This window comes from Puma concolor, chromosome B1 (genome assembly GCF_028749965.1).
Source record: "Puma concolor isolate L17-30 chromosome B1, mPumCon1.1.hap2, whole genome shotgun sequence".
NCBI classification, from domain to species: Eukaryota; Metazoa; Chordata; class Mammalia; order Carnivora; family Felidae; genus Puma; species Puma concolor.
In genome coordinates this window covers 202,418,506-202,436,929 of record NC_141670.1, presented here as the reverse complement: position 1 = coordinate 202,436,929, position 18,424 = coordinate 202,418,506, and the positions used below count along the sequence as shown (strand labels likewise).

General features: G+C 49.6%; 1 protein-coding gene across 5 annotated transcripts in view; it reads left to right on the top strand.

The window, feature by feature from the left end:
- EVC2 (EvC ciliary complex subunit 2) overlaps window positions 1-18,424 on the top strand; it is a 131,927-nt gene that overhangs the window by 22,071 nt on the left and 91,432 nt on the right. For all 5 annotated transcript variants that reach the window (XM_086705475.1, XM_086705476.1, XM_086705478.1 and 2 more), the window contains exons 6-7: window positions 1,019-1,128; window positions 6,764-6,817. In XM_086705475.1, coding sequence (XP_086561601.1) covers window positions 1,019-1,128; window positions 6,764-6,817 — 164 coding nt within the window. The remainder of the gene's footprint in view (window positions 1-1,018; window positions 1,129-6,763; window positions 6,818-18,424) is intronic.

Here is an 18,424-nt window from a genome sequence, read left to right as displayed (position 1 = left end):
CGTAAAGAACCGGGACAGAGATGTTCCTTATTGGTTTTAGTTCCCCGAGAGCCTTTGGTCCCTGGCAGGTGCCTAGAGCCACCTGAGGACATCAGCTCAGTGGAAGCATCCACTGTTAGTACTTAAGGTGGGCATCATCTACCTCCAACGTCAGATGGGGGGTGGGGGGGGCACCTCCAGGAAGCGGGGCTGAGGGCACGCTGCCTCCTGCAAAGCTAGAAACCCACATGGTGGCCTCTCTGTCACCCAACCTCGTCTGGGGTTCCTCTCTTCCCCGGCGGTTCGTTCACCTTGGGGTCTGGGTGTGGCCCCTGTCCAGTAGCGGAGCTGGGAGAGCTGGAAAGTTCAGTTCTGGCTTCCTACTAAGGAGAGCTTTGAGCCACGGACCCTGTCTTCCAGGGAAGCTTCCCTTGAAATCCAATTGGTTTTTGTCATGAAGCAGTTGAGGGCCGGCTAGAGACCGTGTGGCTGGAGGGGGCCCCACGTGAACCCATGGTGACCTCTAGAGCCCCTCCCGGGTCCTGCCTCCCCATACCCCTTGCTGTGCTCACAGAACCAGCCCCCTGGAGGGGTCAAAGTAGTGCTTACTGACGGTCTGTCGGCCAAGGCCCAAAAATCCCGTGGAGACCGTCTTCTTGAGTTGTGTGGACCGGATTGCGGGGGTAAATAGGCCCTCACCTGGACCCCAGACAAAACAAAAGGTTCTGGGTTTCGCAAATGTGTGAGTGAGCCTTATCCTGGACCAGGAAGACTGACCCACCCCATCCCGGGCAATGCTGGCTGGGCCCTGGGGGCCAAGGTAAGACCGAGCACGTGCTGACAGCCTCTTCCAGGTGACAAAGAGGGACCCCATGAGTGGGCATGTGTAGTTCACCGTCCTGATGACGGGCACCTGAGACCCGAGTGGTGCCCTCGCTGCCTACGTCAGTGATGATGGTGGCTTCCGTTGACGTGTGGCTTGTCCGGGGTGTGGTGGAGGGGCCCCTTCTTGACTCACACCTGCTTTCTTTCTGAGCAGTTGGAGACTCCTTCTCGGTCAGCTACACAGCCTCCATCCAGGCCGGAGAAATTGGGAGCGGAGATGTCCTGATGCTTCCTGCCTGGCTCACCTTCCAGAGCTCAGCACCGGTATTTCCCTGTTACTCTGATGTCTGTCTTGTCGCTCTTGTTTTAGAAGCATTGACACTTGGGGCACGGTATCTGTTAGCTCTTTCCTTTCTTCCCTCCCTCCCTTCTTCCCTTCCCTCCCTGCTTTCTACCCTCCCTCCTTCCTTCCTTCCCTCTTTCCTTCCTCCAGTGATACTGAATTCCAGACGAGTGCGTGGGCCCTTGAATCTCACACACTTTGCCATGAACCTGGCTCCCTGGCATCTCATCGGGACCTTCATTACTCAACTCCTGTGGGCCTGACATAAGGTTATTATAAAGATAAGTCATCACTAGCTTTAATTTGTCGTCCCTGTGTTTTGCATATAATAGGCATTCAGCCCAGTAGTTCCTGTTTATGTGAGTTCGCTATGAGCTGCCTTGACAGAGTTCCACAGAGTGGGTGGCTTAACAGCAAACACACATCCATTTTTTACGTGCTCCTGGGGCTGGAAGTCTGAGATCAAGTTGTGGGCATTTGGTGCCTTCAGAGGCCTGTCTCCCTGGTGTGTAGATGGCTGTCTTCTCCCCGTGTCCTAACGCAGTCATCCCTCCATGTGTCTGTGTCCTGATCCCCTCTTCTTATAAGGACACCAGTCGGATTGGATCAGGGTCCACCCGAATGGCCTCATTTCAGGTTAATCACCTCTGTAAAGTCCCCACCTCCAAATACAGTCACGCTGTGAGGTGTTGGGAGCTCGGGCTTTGACATCCGGGTTTTGAGGGGACACGATTCAGCCTGTAACACCATTACTGTTAGTGTCTTCATTTTTCAGTCACCTTTTAATCTGTGTGTACAGTTGAGTGTCATGCCAGGATGCTGTGCACCTTGTGGGGACCCAGGAGGAGAGTGCGTCCTTGTCCTCAAGGACCTCATGCTCTAGTTACGTTGGTCACTTTGTTATGACTCCGGCCCCTGGAAAAAGCACCTTTTACTAGATGGGGAAAATGAGGCTCCGAGCGTGACTGTCCCAGGTCACGCCACAGAATCCTAATCGGACTGCACGGCTTCCGGCTCCTTCCACCCAAGGCCGACGGCCAGTGTGACTTTGCTGCTGCACTAGGAAAAAAATCCTAGACAAAATAAGATAAAAGAAAGATTCCGAAAAGGTAAAGACCTGATACAGGGAAACTATCAACCTGTCAGATGAGACAAATGTCTCAGAAAATAATCAGGTACCCAGTCAAGAACAGAGGACAAAGAAGGATACAGAAATAGTGGCAACATGACCCAGAAGAAATACCATCCCAATTTCAGACGACAGGAAACCAAGTAAGTGAAAATCAGAATTTAAGAAGGTGACAGAAACCAACAGTGGGAAACTCAGAAAGTCAATGAAACTGAAAGCCCGCCCCTCCTCATCCTGGAACATTCAGACCTCAGACCCCCAGGACGTGCTCCGGGGAAGGCGGGTGTGGGGCGGGGCGGCGGGGGAGGGACGGAGGGGCCCCTCACTCACTCAAGGGCACTGCCCAAGCTGCCGCGCCTTGATGGGTCCTGTCTGTTCCTTTGCTTGATGTGTTGCTGTCGTATTGACTCTTACTTCCATAAGAAACCCTCACACTCCCCCTGGTTCCGTGAGACCAGGGACCTCGTCTTTCCTCTTGACACCTTGTGTTCCCAGTGCCAAAAAATAGACCTCTGCACAGGAAATAACCCAGTAAATATTTGTTGAATAAATGAATGAACAAATCTGTAAACTAATGAATCTCAGGCAAGATTTTATTTTTTTAAGTTTATTTATTTATTTTTGAGAGAGAGAGAGAGAGAAGGTGAGCGTGAGCAGAGAGGGGCAGAGAGAGGGCGAGACTCCCAAGCAGGCTCTGTGCCTGATGGCCTGCGATGCAGGGCTCGAATCCACAAACCATGCAGTCGTGACCTGAGCTGAAATCAAGAATCAGATGCTTCACCTCCTGAGCCACCCAGGCACCTCTCTTTTATTTTTTAATGTCTCTGAACCTCAGGGAAGGGGATGATTCTACTAATGTCTCCAGTCTTCTGTGGGGAAACGATGTGTCTCTGTGCAATGGCCTGCAGTTTCCTACCCCTTCCAGACCTTCAGGGGGCTCTCTGGACAGTTCTGCAGATGGAGAGGAAAGTGCCCACCCGCCCACCTGAAGATTCCTGAATTCTGAGCTTCACTGGCCTGCGTTCGGGGCTCCTGCCTGCCGGCTCTGGTAGACGGTCAGCATTGCCCCGACCTAGATTCCGCTGTGAAAATGGGTCCTGGGGGCCCGGTGCTTGCCGAGTGAGCGAGCGAGTGCTGGGAGTGGACAAGGGGCTCCTGTACCGGGGTTCTCAAGTCGTTTCATCCGATTGGACCTCACAGTCCATTGGGGGACTGCTGGGATTCCATCCATGATGTGGAGAAGGTCAAGTGTGTTTGGGGCTGATAATGACCCAAATTCTGAGTGAGACTCCAGTGGCTGCACAGGAGAGCACTGGTTAGCTCTGCGTGTCAGTCAGTCCCAAGACGTCGGATACGACAAGAGGGGGGCGGAAATGACCGTTATTTAAACAGGCAAGCACTCCACAGGATGGAATCCTTCCAGTAGAGTGGGGGCGATGGCCGACCCGGCAGAGCTTGGGAACCGCCCCCCGGCTGTGTTTCAGAAGCGGTGCGGCCTCAGTGGCCTCGGTGTCCCCGTCGGAATGATGACAGGAACAGGAAGGGTCACACCTGGATCTCTTCTCCTTCTGGCGTTTTAGAATGGCATCAGAGTAACGGAGGAGACCGCAAGAATACAGCGCCCGCCCCGCCCCGCCTTGTTCACGGTCTTGTTTCCGGTGCTTGCCGTTACCCGGACCGGCCGTGGTCTGGAGCCTGACGTTCCTTCTGACCTGTGGTCAGCAGGTCAATAGTAGTCTGAGGCCATGTCACAAGGCCCGTGCCATTCACCTCCTTCATCTCATCCCAGGGGTGTGTAATCTGCACATTGTCACTAACTGACGGGCGAGTACAGGGCAGAAGGCATTTTGCGAGAGAGCGAGCGAGCACATTCACGCGAGCACATTCACGCGAGCACATTCACGTAACTTTTACTACACTGTATTGTTACTTTTAGTTATTGTTGTCAGTCTCTTACTGTGCCTCATTTATCAGTGAAACTGTGTATATGTACAGACAAAAACACATCTAGTGCGGGTTCGGGCATCCACTGGGCGTCCTGGAATGCGTCCCTGGCAGATAAGCCGGGGCGGGAGGGACCAACTGTGGCTCCCACTCACCGATTCCCTCAGCAGGAGGTGGTACAGCCACAGGTGCATGGAGTTTGGATCTGGAAGCCGCTTTCTCAAACACACACACGCGTACCCCACATTCATACAAGTTTAGATAAAACACGCCCTAGGTGATGGATGGCTAACGGGGAAAGACCTAGAACGTTTATGTCAAGTGTCTTATGAAAATTTCCTGCCCACCTTACACATTATGCAGTCACCGCTATATTTTACTTGGTCCGTGTTTGCTGACTTCATGCTGTGATCTAAAGCGTGTTCCTTGGGGCGCCTGGGTGGCTCAGTCGGTTGAGTGTCCGACTCTTGATTTGGGCTCAGGTCATGATCTCCTGGTTCATGAGTTCAAGCCCCATGTGAGGCTCTGCGCTGACAGTGTAGAGCCTGCTTGGGACTCTCTCTCTCTCCCTCCCTCCCTCCCTCTTCCCCCCCTTCTCTGCCCCTCCTCCACTCATTCTCCACCCCCTCAAATAAATAAACATTAAAAATTTTTTAGAAAAAAAAAGTAAAAAAAAAAAAAGCGTGTTGCTCAAGCCTTGAAGTTCCCGCAGCAAGCACGGGGCTGAGGATTTATGTTTTGCAAAGAGCTGAAGTCAAGCTTTGTCACACACTTGATTGAAGCTTCTCTCGGCTTAGACCTTGGGTGTCAGAAAACATCGGAGGAGGGACCCGGAGAGAGAGAAGGGCATGGAAAACGTTAATCGAATGTGTGCTTCTGAATGCAGCCTCATATTTGTTGTTGTTTTTTGTTTTGTTTGTTTGTTTTGTTTTTAAATTCCCTTTCCCCCTAGAAAAGGACCTGGTAGTGTTTTTATTTCCCTTCAAAGCCTCCATTAGGTTGGCCTGCTGGCCCTTAACGGGTTTGGGCTGCTACTGTAGCTGCTGTGGGATGTGGGTAGGGGGTTCCACCGGAGATGGACTGTCCCTCCAGTGAGACAGAGAGGCCTCCGCAGCGGCTGTGATAGAACAACACAGGGCTGCCTCGCTCATAGGCTCCAAGCTCCAAGCCTCAAGGCCAGGTTGTACACAACGATACCATGGCTACAGCCACCAGCAAGAATGCTTTCGGGGCTCCCTCCGTGTGCCACGCACACTTCTGGATTGTATCCTGGCTGATTTAATCCTCACGGCAACCCCACAAGTTGAATAGGGTTCCCATTTTACAGATGAGAAGACTGAGGCACAGGGAAGTCAATACCTTGCCGAAGGTCAGGCTGCTGGTGAGTGAGGGAGCCTGGTGTGAGCCCTGGCAGTCTGGCTCTGACCACCAACCCAGTTGTCAGACCTTCTGCGTGCTCTCCCAGGAGGAAATGTGTTCTCGCCGTGCGTCTTCTCTGATGCCGCACGCTTGGACAGATAGCTGTCCTAACACCCTGCGGTTTCCCGTCTCCCCGTAGCTCCCGAGCAGAGGAGATGCGACCCGGGCAGGCAGACCCGTGGGGCGTTGGGGTTTGGGGGCCGGGCACATCCCACCAGGAGGTGAGCTCAGCAGAGCCCCGTCCGCCGCCGTTGTCGGCAACTTTTCCTGAAGGAAGCGGTGCTGGGGAGGGCCCGTGGCTCCTCCGTCCCGTGGCCGTGAGCTGCGGAGTCTGTCCTCTGCCCCGTCTGGCCGGACCCCAACCCCAGGCATCTCACCACAGGTCACTCTGTTCCTGCTCTCTCACCAGTTAGGGAAACTGGTGATTGGATTCACACACACCTCCGGGAGAGAACGAGGCTCTACGTTTCCACAGACCTTTTTCCCTGTTCTTTTAAAAAAAAATTTTTTTTTAAGTTTATTCATTTTTTTTTTTTATAAAATTTTTTTTTTCAACGTTTATTTATTTTTGGGACAGAGAGAGACAGAGCATGAACGGGGGAGGGGCAGAGAGAGAGGGAGACACAGAATCGGAAACAGGCTCCAGGCTCTGGGTCATCAGCCCAGAGCCTGACGCGGGGCTCGAACTCACGGACCACGAGATCGTGACCTGGCTGAAGTCGGATGCTTAACCGACTGCGCCACCCAGGCGCCCCAGTTTATTCATTTTTGAGAGAGAGAGACAGCGTATGAGCAGGGGAGGGGCAGAGAGAGAGAGAGAGAGAGGTAGACGCAGAATCGGAAGCAGGCTCCAGGCTCCGAGCCGTCAGCGCAGTGCCTGACTCGGGGCTCGAACTCACGAATCATGAGACCACGACCTCAGCTGAAGTCGGACGCTCATCCAGCTGTGCCACCCAGGTGCCCCACCTTTTTCCTGTTCTGAAGGGACTTCAAGACCCCCGCAGGCCCCCGGCCCCCAGTAGTCCAAGGCCCGGTGCATATCCAGGCACGGCGGGTGGCGGGTGCCTCAAATGTCAGGTTCCCAAAACTTGTTGATCAAAGCATTTTTTTCTTTCTTTTTCTAGAACAGAACGCAACTAAAAGCCCTTCTCACCATAACAGCAGAAGAGAAGATAAAGGTAAGAGAAAATGCCCGAGCTGGACAGCCACCTTACGCCCCGATGTGCCTTCATGCTGGTGTGTTGGTCCCTGGGTGTCCTCAGAGCCAAGGGGAGGGGCGGCCGCCGGCCTTGGCAGTCTGCGGTCCCCCAGCGTGGCTAGAAGGCGTCGGCTGGTTTCCCGAATGGCCCTTCCATCTGGACAGGATGGCGTATACACACAGTGGGACCACACCTCACACTACCTCAGCACCTGCTGCAGACAGGCATTCTGAGCGGTTCACATACGCGGGGTTGTGTGATCTTCGCGGCAGCGCTGGGGGGCTGGGTTCCATTTTTAAATCACCTTCGCTTCATAAATGGGGAAACCGAGGCACAGCTGGGTCAAGTAATTTGCCCAAGGTCACCTGGCTAGTGTGTCCGGATTCCCAAGACCACTCCCAGGCTCAGTGGTTCACTAGGAGGACACACAGGACTCCGCGTACAGTCACGCTCCCGGCTGATTTCTTACCGGAAAGGATGCGAACGAGAATCGGCGGAGGGCGGAAGGGCACGGGGCCAGGTCTGGAGGACACCGGGCCTCAGCTTCCAGAGTCCTCTCCCGGCAGAGTCCCACAGGATGCCCTTCGTTCTCCAGCAGCAGGTGTGACAGCACACGTCAGTGTTGTCACCAGGGAGGCTCGTCAGAGACGGGCCCCAGGGTTCTTCCTGGAGGCTGGGCACACGGGCACCCTTGTCTGGCATGTTCCAGACTCCCAGGAGTGTGTTCAGTGTAAACCACGCTGTTTACACGGCCGCCTAGGCACAGTGAGCCACTCTTATCAGGCAGCGGTGGTTACCGTCCAGAAACCCAAGCTCCCGCGTGCCAGCCGGGGCCCCACCTTGCACGGTGGCCTCTCAGAGGGTGCCAGTCTTGGGCCTGTGAATGTGCTTTTCTTGCGGGCGTTAGAACCAGGGTTTGAACACTGGGGCTCCAGAGCCCTGCGGCTGGGCCACGCCGCCTCCTAAGGAGCTAAATCCCTGTCCAAAAGAGATGGAAATAAAATCCAAGTCTGGCTAGAGCAAGGAGAGGGTTTCGGGGGGGCAGGGGAGGCAGGAAGATGGGTGCAAACCATCTTGGCTTCTCTGTGAGCCCCTGGAGGGTCGGGGCTGTGTCTGCTGCATCCTTGTGCCCCACTCTGCGCCCTACCTTCTGGGTGGCACTCAGTAGGTCAGCATCCCTTGGCCGAGCTGATCGTCGTCAATGCTGGCGATTGCCGCTTGCTGTCTCGTCGCTGCGTGACTGTAATAAAAGTCAGAGAAGGTTCACTTCGCGGATGTTTGTAAGCCCTTCCCCCGCTCCCCAGGCCCTCTCACGTGGATGGAGATGAGCAACACCCAGGTCTTCGGGGCAGCCTCCAGGCCACCCATTGCCTTCAAGGGAAACAGGAGTGGCTACCCACTGTGGGGTGCAGACCCATGGGTGCAGTCAGGCAGTGGAGCATTGGGCTGGATGTCAGCCTTACTGCCCCTGGTCCCAGTGACCCTGCCCTTGTGGACCATGTTCAAGGAGATCACCGTTGAGTGGGGAGATGAGGCATACAAAATGCGATGGCCTTACAGCGTTGTGGGGCATCAGGTTCTCGGGCCAAGGGCCTAGCTTTGACTCCCTGTCCGTCCACCGATTGTATGTGACTGTGGATGTGTTACTTACCTCCCTGAGTCTCCATTTCCTGGCTGTGAAAGGAGACTGACAATAGTACCCCCTTCGTAGGGTGGTCACCAAAGTAAATGGATTGAGGTATGTAAAGCACTCAGCACAGTGCCTGGTGGTTTTTTTTTTAAATATATTTTTTAATGTTTATTTATTTTTGAGAGAGAGGGAGAGAGACACAGAGTGCAAGTGGGGGAGGGGCAGAGAGAGAGGGAGACGCAGAATCCGAAGCAGGCTCCAGGCTCTGAGCCATCAGCACAGAGCCCGTCGCGGGGCTCAAACCCACAAGCTGCGAGATCGTGGCCTGAGCCGAAGTCGGACGCTTAACCGACTGAGCCACCCAGGTGCCCCGTGCCTGGCGTTTTTTAAGTGCTCTGTAAGCGTCAGCTGCGGTCTTTGGGATCGTTATTGCGTGCACGCGCAGACAGCACCCTTCTGCAGCTGTTCTGTGGTTTTTGTGAATGGGTGTCACGTGTCAGGGTCTCAAGCCCAAGGGGCCATCGGGTGCCGTAAGTGTGAGTCAATCCCAGTGCGAGATTCCAGGGCGTTGTGGAGTCTGGGGCAGCCTGGAGACTCAGATCACCTACCACCCGCTGTCCTCGTGCCCTCACTGAGACATTAAATGAGAAGAACAAAGGTCAAACCACACACAGCTGCCATGACTGAATGTGTGAGGTTGTGACCGCGAAATCTAGGTCATACATGCTGCAGATACAGGCAGTAAAGAGTGCTGGGTAGACGGTAGGCTTCTTGGAGGAGGTGAGCATTCAGCTGGAGGTCGTTAAGGGAAGGACCTAGTTAAAGACGGAGGAAGGGTGTTCTAGAATACGCCGCTGAAGATCTGACCTCGAGGCTGAGCCGGTTCAGCTGTTGGTGGGATGTGAACCGAGGTCTCCTGGCACCAGTGAGCTATGCGTATGGATGACCCAGCCAAGGCTCTTGCCAGCTACAGAGTGTGTTCTAGCACGGCTGACAGGGGAACCTGTGAGGTGACGTCATTACATCAGGAAAGCGTGAGAGTGAACAGGAGGAGCAGGGCAGTGAGGACGGAGGCTCGCTGCCATCATACAACTAAACAGAGTAAAGGCATGAAGTCTGCGCTTTGTAGGCTGGGATTCTTCAACCCTTGGAGGAGACCCCGTCATCTCCTTTGTTTTTCTCTTACTTTCCTGAGGGTGAAATCGGCAGGTGTCAGCCAAGGACAGCAAGGTCCCCATTTCCTATCTCAAGCCCTCTTGCCCTTTCTGTCTGTTGCATGAGAGGCTCCGGGAGGAAATAGTCACGCTGTGTGTGCTGGACATGGGTGCTCAGATTGCGCCGGACCTCCCCACAGCTTCTCATGTTGGTGCCGTGTGCTCACGAAAGGGCTGGGCGCCGGGGCAGAGATCGGGAGAAGGGGGATCTCAGATCCAATCGAGAGAGAGATGTTTAAACCACCTGTTCTGTCCCCCAAATTCATGCAGAAGGCAGTTCCAAGAATCATTTTAGTCGGATCTGGGGGGAGAAATGCGATCAAGTTAATCCGTTTCACCTGCAGATATAAATTTATGAAACTAGTTAATCCGTTTCAAGTTTATATCCTGCAGATATAAATTTATGAAACTAGGTGAGAACATTGTGACAATTGGAGAGTAATAGAGGAGGATTTCTAGCACATATTAAAAAATTCTAAAGCTACGTTAATGCCGTATGCAACTCTGCAGGAAAAGCCAGACGAAGGGCGTAAAATAGATTGTCTACACAGATGTACGTATAATAAAAAGGTATTTCAAGTCAATGGGAAAAGAGTGTATCATTCATACATTTGTGGGCAACTGGCTGGATCTTTTAGAAGAAAATAAAGCGAACTACCTCATCAGATTAAAATCTAGATAAAACGATTTGTAAAAAATAAATATAGGTTAGCATTATATGACAGGAAGAAAACCATGAGGGAGAACCATGGATTTGAGTACACAAATAGTTGAAAATTTTACATTTAAAAACAGCGTTACGAAAGTGACAAACCTGGGAAAATACTTGTAACACATAAAAAGGGATTAGTGTCTTCGACATGCAAAGAGGTCCTGTTAATAAGAAAGAGAATGCGTCTGTAGACAGCTATATGCTATATGAGAATTTCTCAAACACGGGGATTTGCAGCGTGTACCTTTGTGCCTTTGTGGAGGGAGCAGGTAACTGTTGGCAGGATCACATGGCTTTGAGATGCTCTCAGGATGCGAGGTGTGCACTCACACATCATGTCCACCTTCTCTGTGTCACCTCACGTTTGGATTACTGCACCGGCCTCCTAACTGTCCAGTCCTACTCCCCTCCAGCCCATCGTCCTCACTGTAGTGATCTTTCTGTAAAACCCAAAACCAGCTTGCTTTTCTGTTTCTGGAGGGACTCCCTGTTGCCTGCTGGATTAAGCCCAGTTATCTCAGGGTAATATTCAGGATCCATCAGAAAATTTGGTCTCTACTGTCCCCAGGTGCTGCTGGGTCCCTGTGTTTTCCACATTGCTCTGGTCTTGTATATGCTGTTCTTTTCTTACCTGTGCTCTGGACAATTCATAAACGTCCTGAAAGACCCTGTCCAACTTCTGCACATCTGTGATTCCTGAACCTCCCCCAGGCATGCTGGTAGCCCCCTTGACTGGGAATCCCACAACGCTGAGACATCTGATAAACCTTGTCATTCTGTGACATTGGCCTAGTTCCCTTGGTTGGCATTTAATACATTTTTGTGACATCAGAACAGAATTTTTGCCCTGGAAGAGACTTTAAATATTATCTGGTTTCACTTTCTCATTTGAGAATTAAAAAAACAAAAGTCTGTGTCTGGAGAGGCTCTGGGAACTGGCCAGGGTCCTGAAGCTTGACAGAGTTAAAAGTCCTGTTGGGCAGTTTGTTCCCAAATCTGCCTATTCACCAGACTGGTACCTCAGCAAAGCTCTGTTGGTAAGTGTGATTGCCTCTACCTGTGACTGCCTCTAAGCTCTCACTCCTGTCAGCATTGTCAGCTGGGAAGCCCAGAGACTGTCTGCTCTCAGAGCTGCCCCTCAAGGATTGTGGGACACACGTCCGCAAGTAAGTAACTCCCCCTGTTTCTTGGATCTTTAGCACAAAGTGAAGGATTTCAACAAATTACTCTTAAAGTCAATTTCAGAGAAATCATTCTGTATGTTTTTCTCTTCAAACTTTTTTCTGTCTTTTGAGGCATAGGTGGGTGGGATTTAATATACGTCCATTGTGGACAAAGAAAACACCCTCCCGGTATCACACAGACACACACACACAGACACGTACACACACATACGCAAAGAATTGGAAAAGTAAAGTAGCATTAGCACATAATCTCACCAGCAGAGGACCACTGCTAACACGTTGGCTTCTTGCCTCTACGGGTCTTTGAATTTATTTATTACATAATTGAAGTCAACGTGTAAATAATTCCTCCTCGTGCTTTTGTAACTTGCTGTTAGATCAGAAGCACTGAAAGCATTCTTTTTGAAAGGACTTTTTTCCCCATCATTGCTCCTCTTGAATGCACTGACAGAGCTCATCAAAGGAATCTGCTCTCAGCTAATACGTGATTAAAAGGATGGCAATAGCACGTGATTCTTTGTCAGAGACGAGAGGGAAAGTCAGAGCCTGGGGACAAGGAGGCTGGGATCACTCAACTGCTTTTCTTTCTTTATTCGTTAATGAAGTTTATGGTAAATAAACTCTTTGAAATCTGTTCTTATACTGATTATCAGTGGAATTTGGCTGCGAGATTTTTAGAGGAAATCTTAAAAGAGTGATTAACTTGGGGCTGATTTCTGGCTCTCTAAGTGCATACATTTCTGTACCCGTCCCTGTGGTGGCTGGTCCCACCAGCCCCCTGCCTACCAAGCCAGACATCCAAGGACGCTTTTGGTCCCCATCTGTAGCATCCCACACATCCGTTCCAGCACTCAAGTCACCATAACCAGTGAACTCTGTCTCCTAAATGTTTTCCTAATTCCTGTCCTTCCCTCCAGCCTTCCAGTCGTCACAGTAATAGCAGCTCAGATTTGCTGACTGATGTCTCTGTGCTACATCCCTAGCCAGTAGGTCCTATTTTGTGTGTGTGTGTAAAGTACACATACACAAAACTTACCATTAGTGACATTCAGTATGTTCACAGTGTTGAGCAACCATCACTGCCACCTAGGTTTGGAGCCTTTTCATCTCCCCAAAGGGAAACTCTGTTCCCATTGAACAGTTGCTCTCCATTATCCCCTCCTCCCGCTCAGCCCCTGGCAACCACTGATCTGCCTTCTGTTTCTACAGGTGTGCCTCTTGTGGCCATTTCATCTCATTGAATGTGGCCTTTTGCTCCAGCGTCTTTCCCTTAGCGTAATATTTTCAAGGTCTGTCCATGTTGTAGCATATGTCGGGACTTCATTCCTTTTTATGGCTGATTCCTATTCCATTGTATGGGGGGGGGGGCGTGGACCACATTTGTTTATCTCTTCATCAGTTGATGGGCATCTGGGCTTCCCCCATCTTCTGACTATTATGAAGAGTGCTACTGTGAATATTCAGGTACAGATTTTTGTTTGAGCACCTGTTTTCAATTCGTTGGGGTACACACTCAGGAGTGGAATTGCTTGGCTGTATGGTAATTCTGTGTTTCACCTGTCTGAGAACCATAAGGACTACTTATTTTTATTTCATTTTAGAGAGCGTGCAAGCGGGGAAGAGAGGCAGAGGAAGAGAGAGAGCGAGAGAGAGAGAATCCTAAGTAGGCTCCATGCTGAGCATGATGCGGGGCTCCATCCCATGACCGTGGGATCATGACCTGAGCCCAAATCAAGAGTTGCACGCTCAACCGACTGAGCCACGCAGGTGCCCCATGCCTGCCATAGGCACTATTTTAATCCTCATTTTACAGATGGGGGAGATTTCAGCTTGCAGAGAGGGAGGCCCGGGGTCCCACAGTGTGGTAGGGGGCAGAGCTGAGAGCTGAGCCCTCAACTAGGGCCAGAGTCCATGGTCTTTATCAGCAGATTCTATTGCCTCCTGCAGCCTTGTCATCATTTCTCTGTTGGCTGTCACATCTCGTTTATCCTCCTCCAGGCTGATGCCATGCAGTGGCCAGATCTACCTTTCTAAAATACTGATCTGACCGTGTTACTTCCTGGCTTAAAACCCTGCAGTCACCACCCCCCCCCCCCCCCCAAACCATTCGGATGCTGCTGCAAATCACTAACCTGCTCTTGAAGACCCTTTGGGACCCGGGGTGCATTTCCTCCACATAGCAGGTCCGGCTCATGCTGTTCTCTCTGCCTGGCTTGCCCTCCTCCCGGCTCATTCTCCTCTGTCCATGGGTCACCTCGTGTAAAGCCTTTGTCCTTTGAGCTAGGCTAGGAGCTGCACCCCTCCCCACCCTACTTCTCCAGGCTTCTCCAGCCTCACCCAGCCACACTGTGTCACCCCAGCTTGCTTGCTTGTCTGTTTTTTCTGCAAGATTGTGAGCTCCTTAGAGCAGGGCCTGGATCTTTTGTTCCCCACTTGTCCTTTGAGGACCCATCACTGGGCTCACTGAATGAACTCGATGTCAGGAAAGTTGACCACCACATCCAAACACCGAGCCAACCTTGGTAGCCCACTGTGATGCATTCACTTAGAGAGTTTCAGGCAAAAAAAAGTTATAGCAAAGCTTGGTTTCTGCAGATGTGAGATGGACATAAGAATTCTGAGTTTAAAGTATTGTTTCAAAGACTATAAAGGGAGTAAGGCCTCGCCTCTGGCAAAAGTTCAATAAAGACCCTGATGGTTAAGAATAGTTTTGAAGAATGGTTTGCAAAGGCTTTTGTCCAGACACTGAGAGATTTTTAAAATCCTGCCCTGCCACTCAGTCCAGAAGGGTAAGCTGTATACTCAGAGTGGGAATCACAATGTTCAGGGTGACCCAAGACTTTGATGAGCTAATGCAAGGCTCCTGGTAGAAGGCCAGGCTGGAGCCTGAGCCCCAGAGAGGCAGCTGTGGTGTGAAAGCTTCTAGTCCAGACTGCTGGCTGTGAAACCCGGATTCACTAGTGACTCATTCTGTGATCTTGGGCCATTTATTTAACTGATTAGCACTATTGAACTCTAATTTGTAGAATATAGACTGAAACAGTACCCACTTTCTGGTTTTATTGTGAGATGTTAATGGATTCATGCATGTAAAGCACTTGGGGCCATCTCTGGTGTTTACTGTCTGCCGAATCAGGTTAACTATGATGATGGTGATGGTGACGATGGTGACATTATGGTGATGCTGATGGTGATGATGACAGTGATGGTGATGATGGTAATGATTATATTGGACCTCCTTCTTCCCATAAAGCTTTATCTTGAGATCTGACACTTCTTTAGCCATTTACATGGAGGAGGAAAGTTGAAGAGCAGAGACATTTTGGGCAGGAGCGGGACCTAGCTTAAAGTAGCAACATGGATGAGTGAAGGTTGAAAGAAGAAGGTGAGAGCTGTGAGTGGGCCTGCCCCAAGCAGGCAGTCTCTACCTGGATGTGCTTACCACTTGGCATCAGATTCCCAAAAGAGAAGGGCGAAAGATGGCGGGATCTGTAGAGCTGCCCTGCCTTTGCCCTCTTCCTAGATACAGACATTCATTCCTGCATTGCATCGGTGTCACTGAGTTAAGCTAGATCCTGCGTCACAGTCTGCCACACTGCTTCTACTCTTCAAATTCCCTTGGCCGTGTGATTGGCCAAAGGAAGGTCAGACCTCAGGTGGAGATTCAGAGATGGTGAAGGTGGGAAGAGGAGACAAGTTTGGTGGTTTGACCCCGTTGGCCCGTTCTACTTCATGAGGTAGGAAAGGAAGAGAGAGACAGAGGGGGACAGAGAGATCTCTTCCTGCCTTTTACAGTACAGTGGCCCTGCCGGCATGTAATTCTGTTGTAGTCTTTGTTTCTGGTTCTCATCAATCAGGCAGGGAACTTCTACCTTGGTGTGGGAGGTTGGGACTCCAGATGTGTTTAGAAAACCCCACGGCCCCCTGGACAAAAGCAGTGTGATCTAATGCAGGGAGAACATGGACTTTGGAGTCAGGCAGGGCTGGCTTTGGTTTTTTGGCTACTACGCACTTTGATTACCTACTTAATCTCTTTCCATCTCCGTTTACCTGTCAATGGAATGGGGACAATACATCCACTACAAGATTGCTGAAGATTGTATGATGTAAAGCTGACACCTTATTAGTTTCCTGGGGCTGCTGTAACAAGTTATTGCAAACTGGGGAGACTGGGACAACAGAATCTTACTCTGTCACAGTTCTGGAAGCTAGAAGTCTGGAGTTAAGGTGTCGGCTGAGCCGTGCTCTCTTTGATGGCTGTGGAGAAGAATGCTTGCTTCTTCCTAGCTTCTGGTGGCTCCTGGAAATCCTTCCTTGGTTGTAGCTACCTCACTCCAGTCTCTGCCTCCGTGGTCACATGACCCTCTCTGTGCAAGTCTGTCTTTATAAGGACACATTCATTAGATTTAAGACCCACCCTAATCCAATATGAACTCATCTTAACTTGATTATTGTTTCCAAAGATCTTCTTTCCCAATACAGTCACATTTATAGCTACTGGGGGTTAAGACTTAAGCATATCCTTTTGGAAGACACAGTTAAACCCATTCCAGGCCCCTAACCTAGGGACCTATCTGATCACCAACCTAGCATGCTGTTGGTGATCAGATATCGGCAATTCCATGTAACTCTCCATTCTTCTTCCTAAAGCTGAAAAAATAAATAAATAAAATAAAAGCATTTGCCTTCTGACACTAATCATTAGAGAAATGCAAATCAAAACCATGATGATTCCGCCTCATATCAGGCTGGCTACTATCAAAAAAGAAGGAGGAGGAGGAGGAGGAGGAGAGGGAGGAGAAACAGTTTGGCTGTTCCCCCAGAAATTGAAGATAGAACTATTATATAATCCTATTATTCCACTTCTAGGTATATTCCCCAAAGAATTAGAATTAGGGTCTCAGAGAGATATCCACATACTCATGTTTATAGCAGCATATTCACAAAAGCCGGAAGATGGGAGCCACCCAAGTGTCCAATGATGAATGAATGGATAAACACAGTATGATATATACATAACAATGGAATTTAATTCAGCCTTAAGAAGGAAGGACATCTGTTTCTTAAATCCCACATATGAGTGAAATCATGTATTTGTCTTTCTCTGATTTATTTCATTTAACATAACACCCTCCAGTTCCATCCACTTTGTTGCAAATGGCAAGATTTCATTCTTTTTGATCGCCGAGGAATATTCCATTATGTATATGTGTGTGTGTATACACGTATATACATATATAATGTATAATGTATATACATATACATCTATGTACAGACACACACACACACACACACACACACACACACACACTGCACCTTCTTAATCCATTCATCAGTCAATGAACATTTGGGCTCTCTGCATAGGTTGGCTGCTGTCGATAGCACTACTGAGGAGCTAGATACTGAGGTGCACGTGCCCCTTTGAATCAGCATTTTTGCACCCTTTGGATAAATTCCTAACAGTAGTGCAATTGCTGGGTCATAAGGAAGTTCTTTTTTCTTTTTTCTTTTTTTTTTTTTAATTTTTGAGGAACCTCCAGACTGTTTTCCAGAGTGGCTGCACCACTTTGCATTCCCGCCAGCAGTGCAAGAGGGTTCCCTTTTCCTGCATCCTTGCCAACACCTGTTATTCCCTGAGTTGTTAATTTTAGCCATTCTGACAGGTGTGAAGTGGAGAATGGAAGGAAAAATAAAATAAGACACAAACAGAGAGGGAGACAAACCATAAGAGCCTCTTAAATGCAGAGAACAAACTGAGGGTTGATGGGGGGGGAGGTGGGTAGGGGAATGGGCTAGATGGGTGATGGGCATTGAGGAAGGCACTTTTGGAGGTGAACACTGGGTGTTATATGGAAGTGATGAATCTCTAAATTCTGCTCCTGAAACCGATACTATTCTGTATGTTAACTAACTTGAATTTAAATTAAAAAAAAAAGAAAAGAAAATTCTGAGACACACTGCAACGACATGGATGAACCATAAAGATCTAATGCTAAGTGAAGTAGTCAGATTCACAGAGACAAGAGAGTAGGACGGTGGGTGCAGAGGCTGGAGGATGGAAGGAGGGTGGTTTAATGGGGACAGAGTTTCAGTTTTGTAAGAGGAAAAACTGCTGGGGACAGGTAGTGGTAATGATTTCAGAACAACGTGATTGTACACACTGTGATGTACGACTGGACTAGACTTAAAAATGGTTAAGATGGTAATTTTTAAAAAATGTTTATTCGTTTTTTGAGCGAGAGAGGGAGAGACAGAGCATGAGTGGGGGAGGGGCAGAGGGGCAGGGAGACACAGAATCGGAAGCTGGCTCCGGGCTCCGAGCCATCAGCACAGAGCCCAACGCGGGGCTCCAGCTCACAGACGGCGAGATAGTGACCTGAATCAAAGTCAGAGGCTTTATCGACTGAGCCACCCAGACACCCCAAGATGATAAATTTTATGTTATGTGTATTTTACTACAATTAAAAATATTACTTAAAAAAACTTAATGGTTAAATATTCAGAATTCCAAGGGAAAAGGGAAAACTTTAAAATTCCTAGAAAGCCAGAAACAGATCCCTCTAAGAAGTCATCAGACACAGTTATGTCAGAAGACAGTGGGGCGGTACCTTCAGTGTTCTGAAGAAAAATGATTTTGGACCTTGAATGATAGGTTCAGCCAAATTATAAATCAAATGAGGGCAAAGTAACAACATTTTAAGACACGTGAAATAAAAAAAATGTTTTCTAAACAAATTTACTTGCAAACAAAGAAAATACTGAGAGTACTCCATCACACTGAAAAAAAAAAGCATCCAAGAAACAGGAAGAAATGAGATCCAAGAAGCATAGTTTTGCTTTAATCAA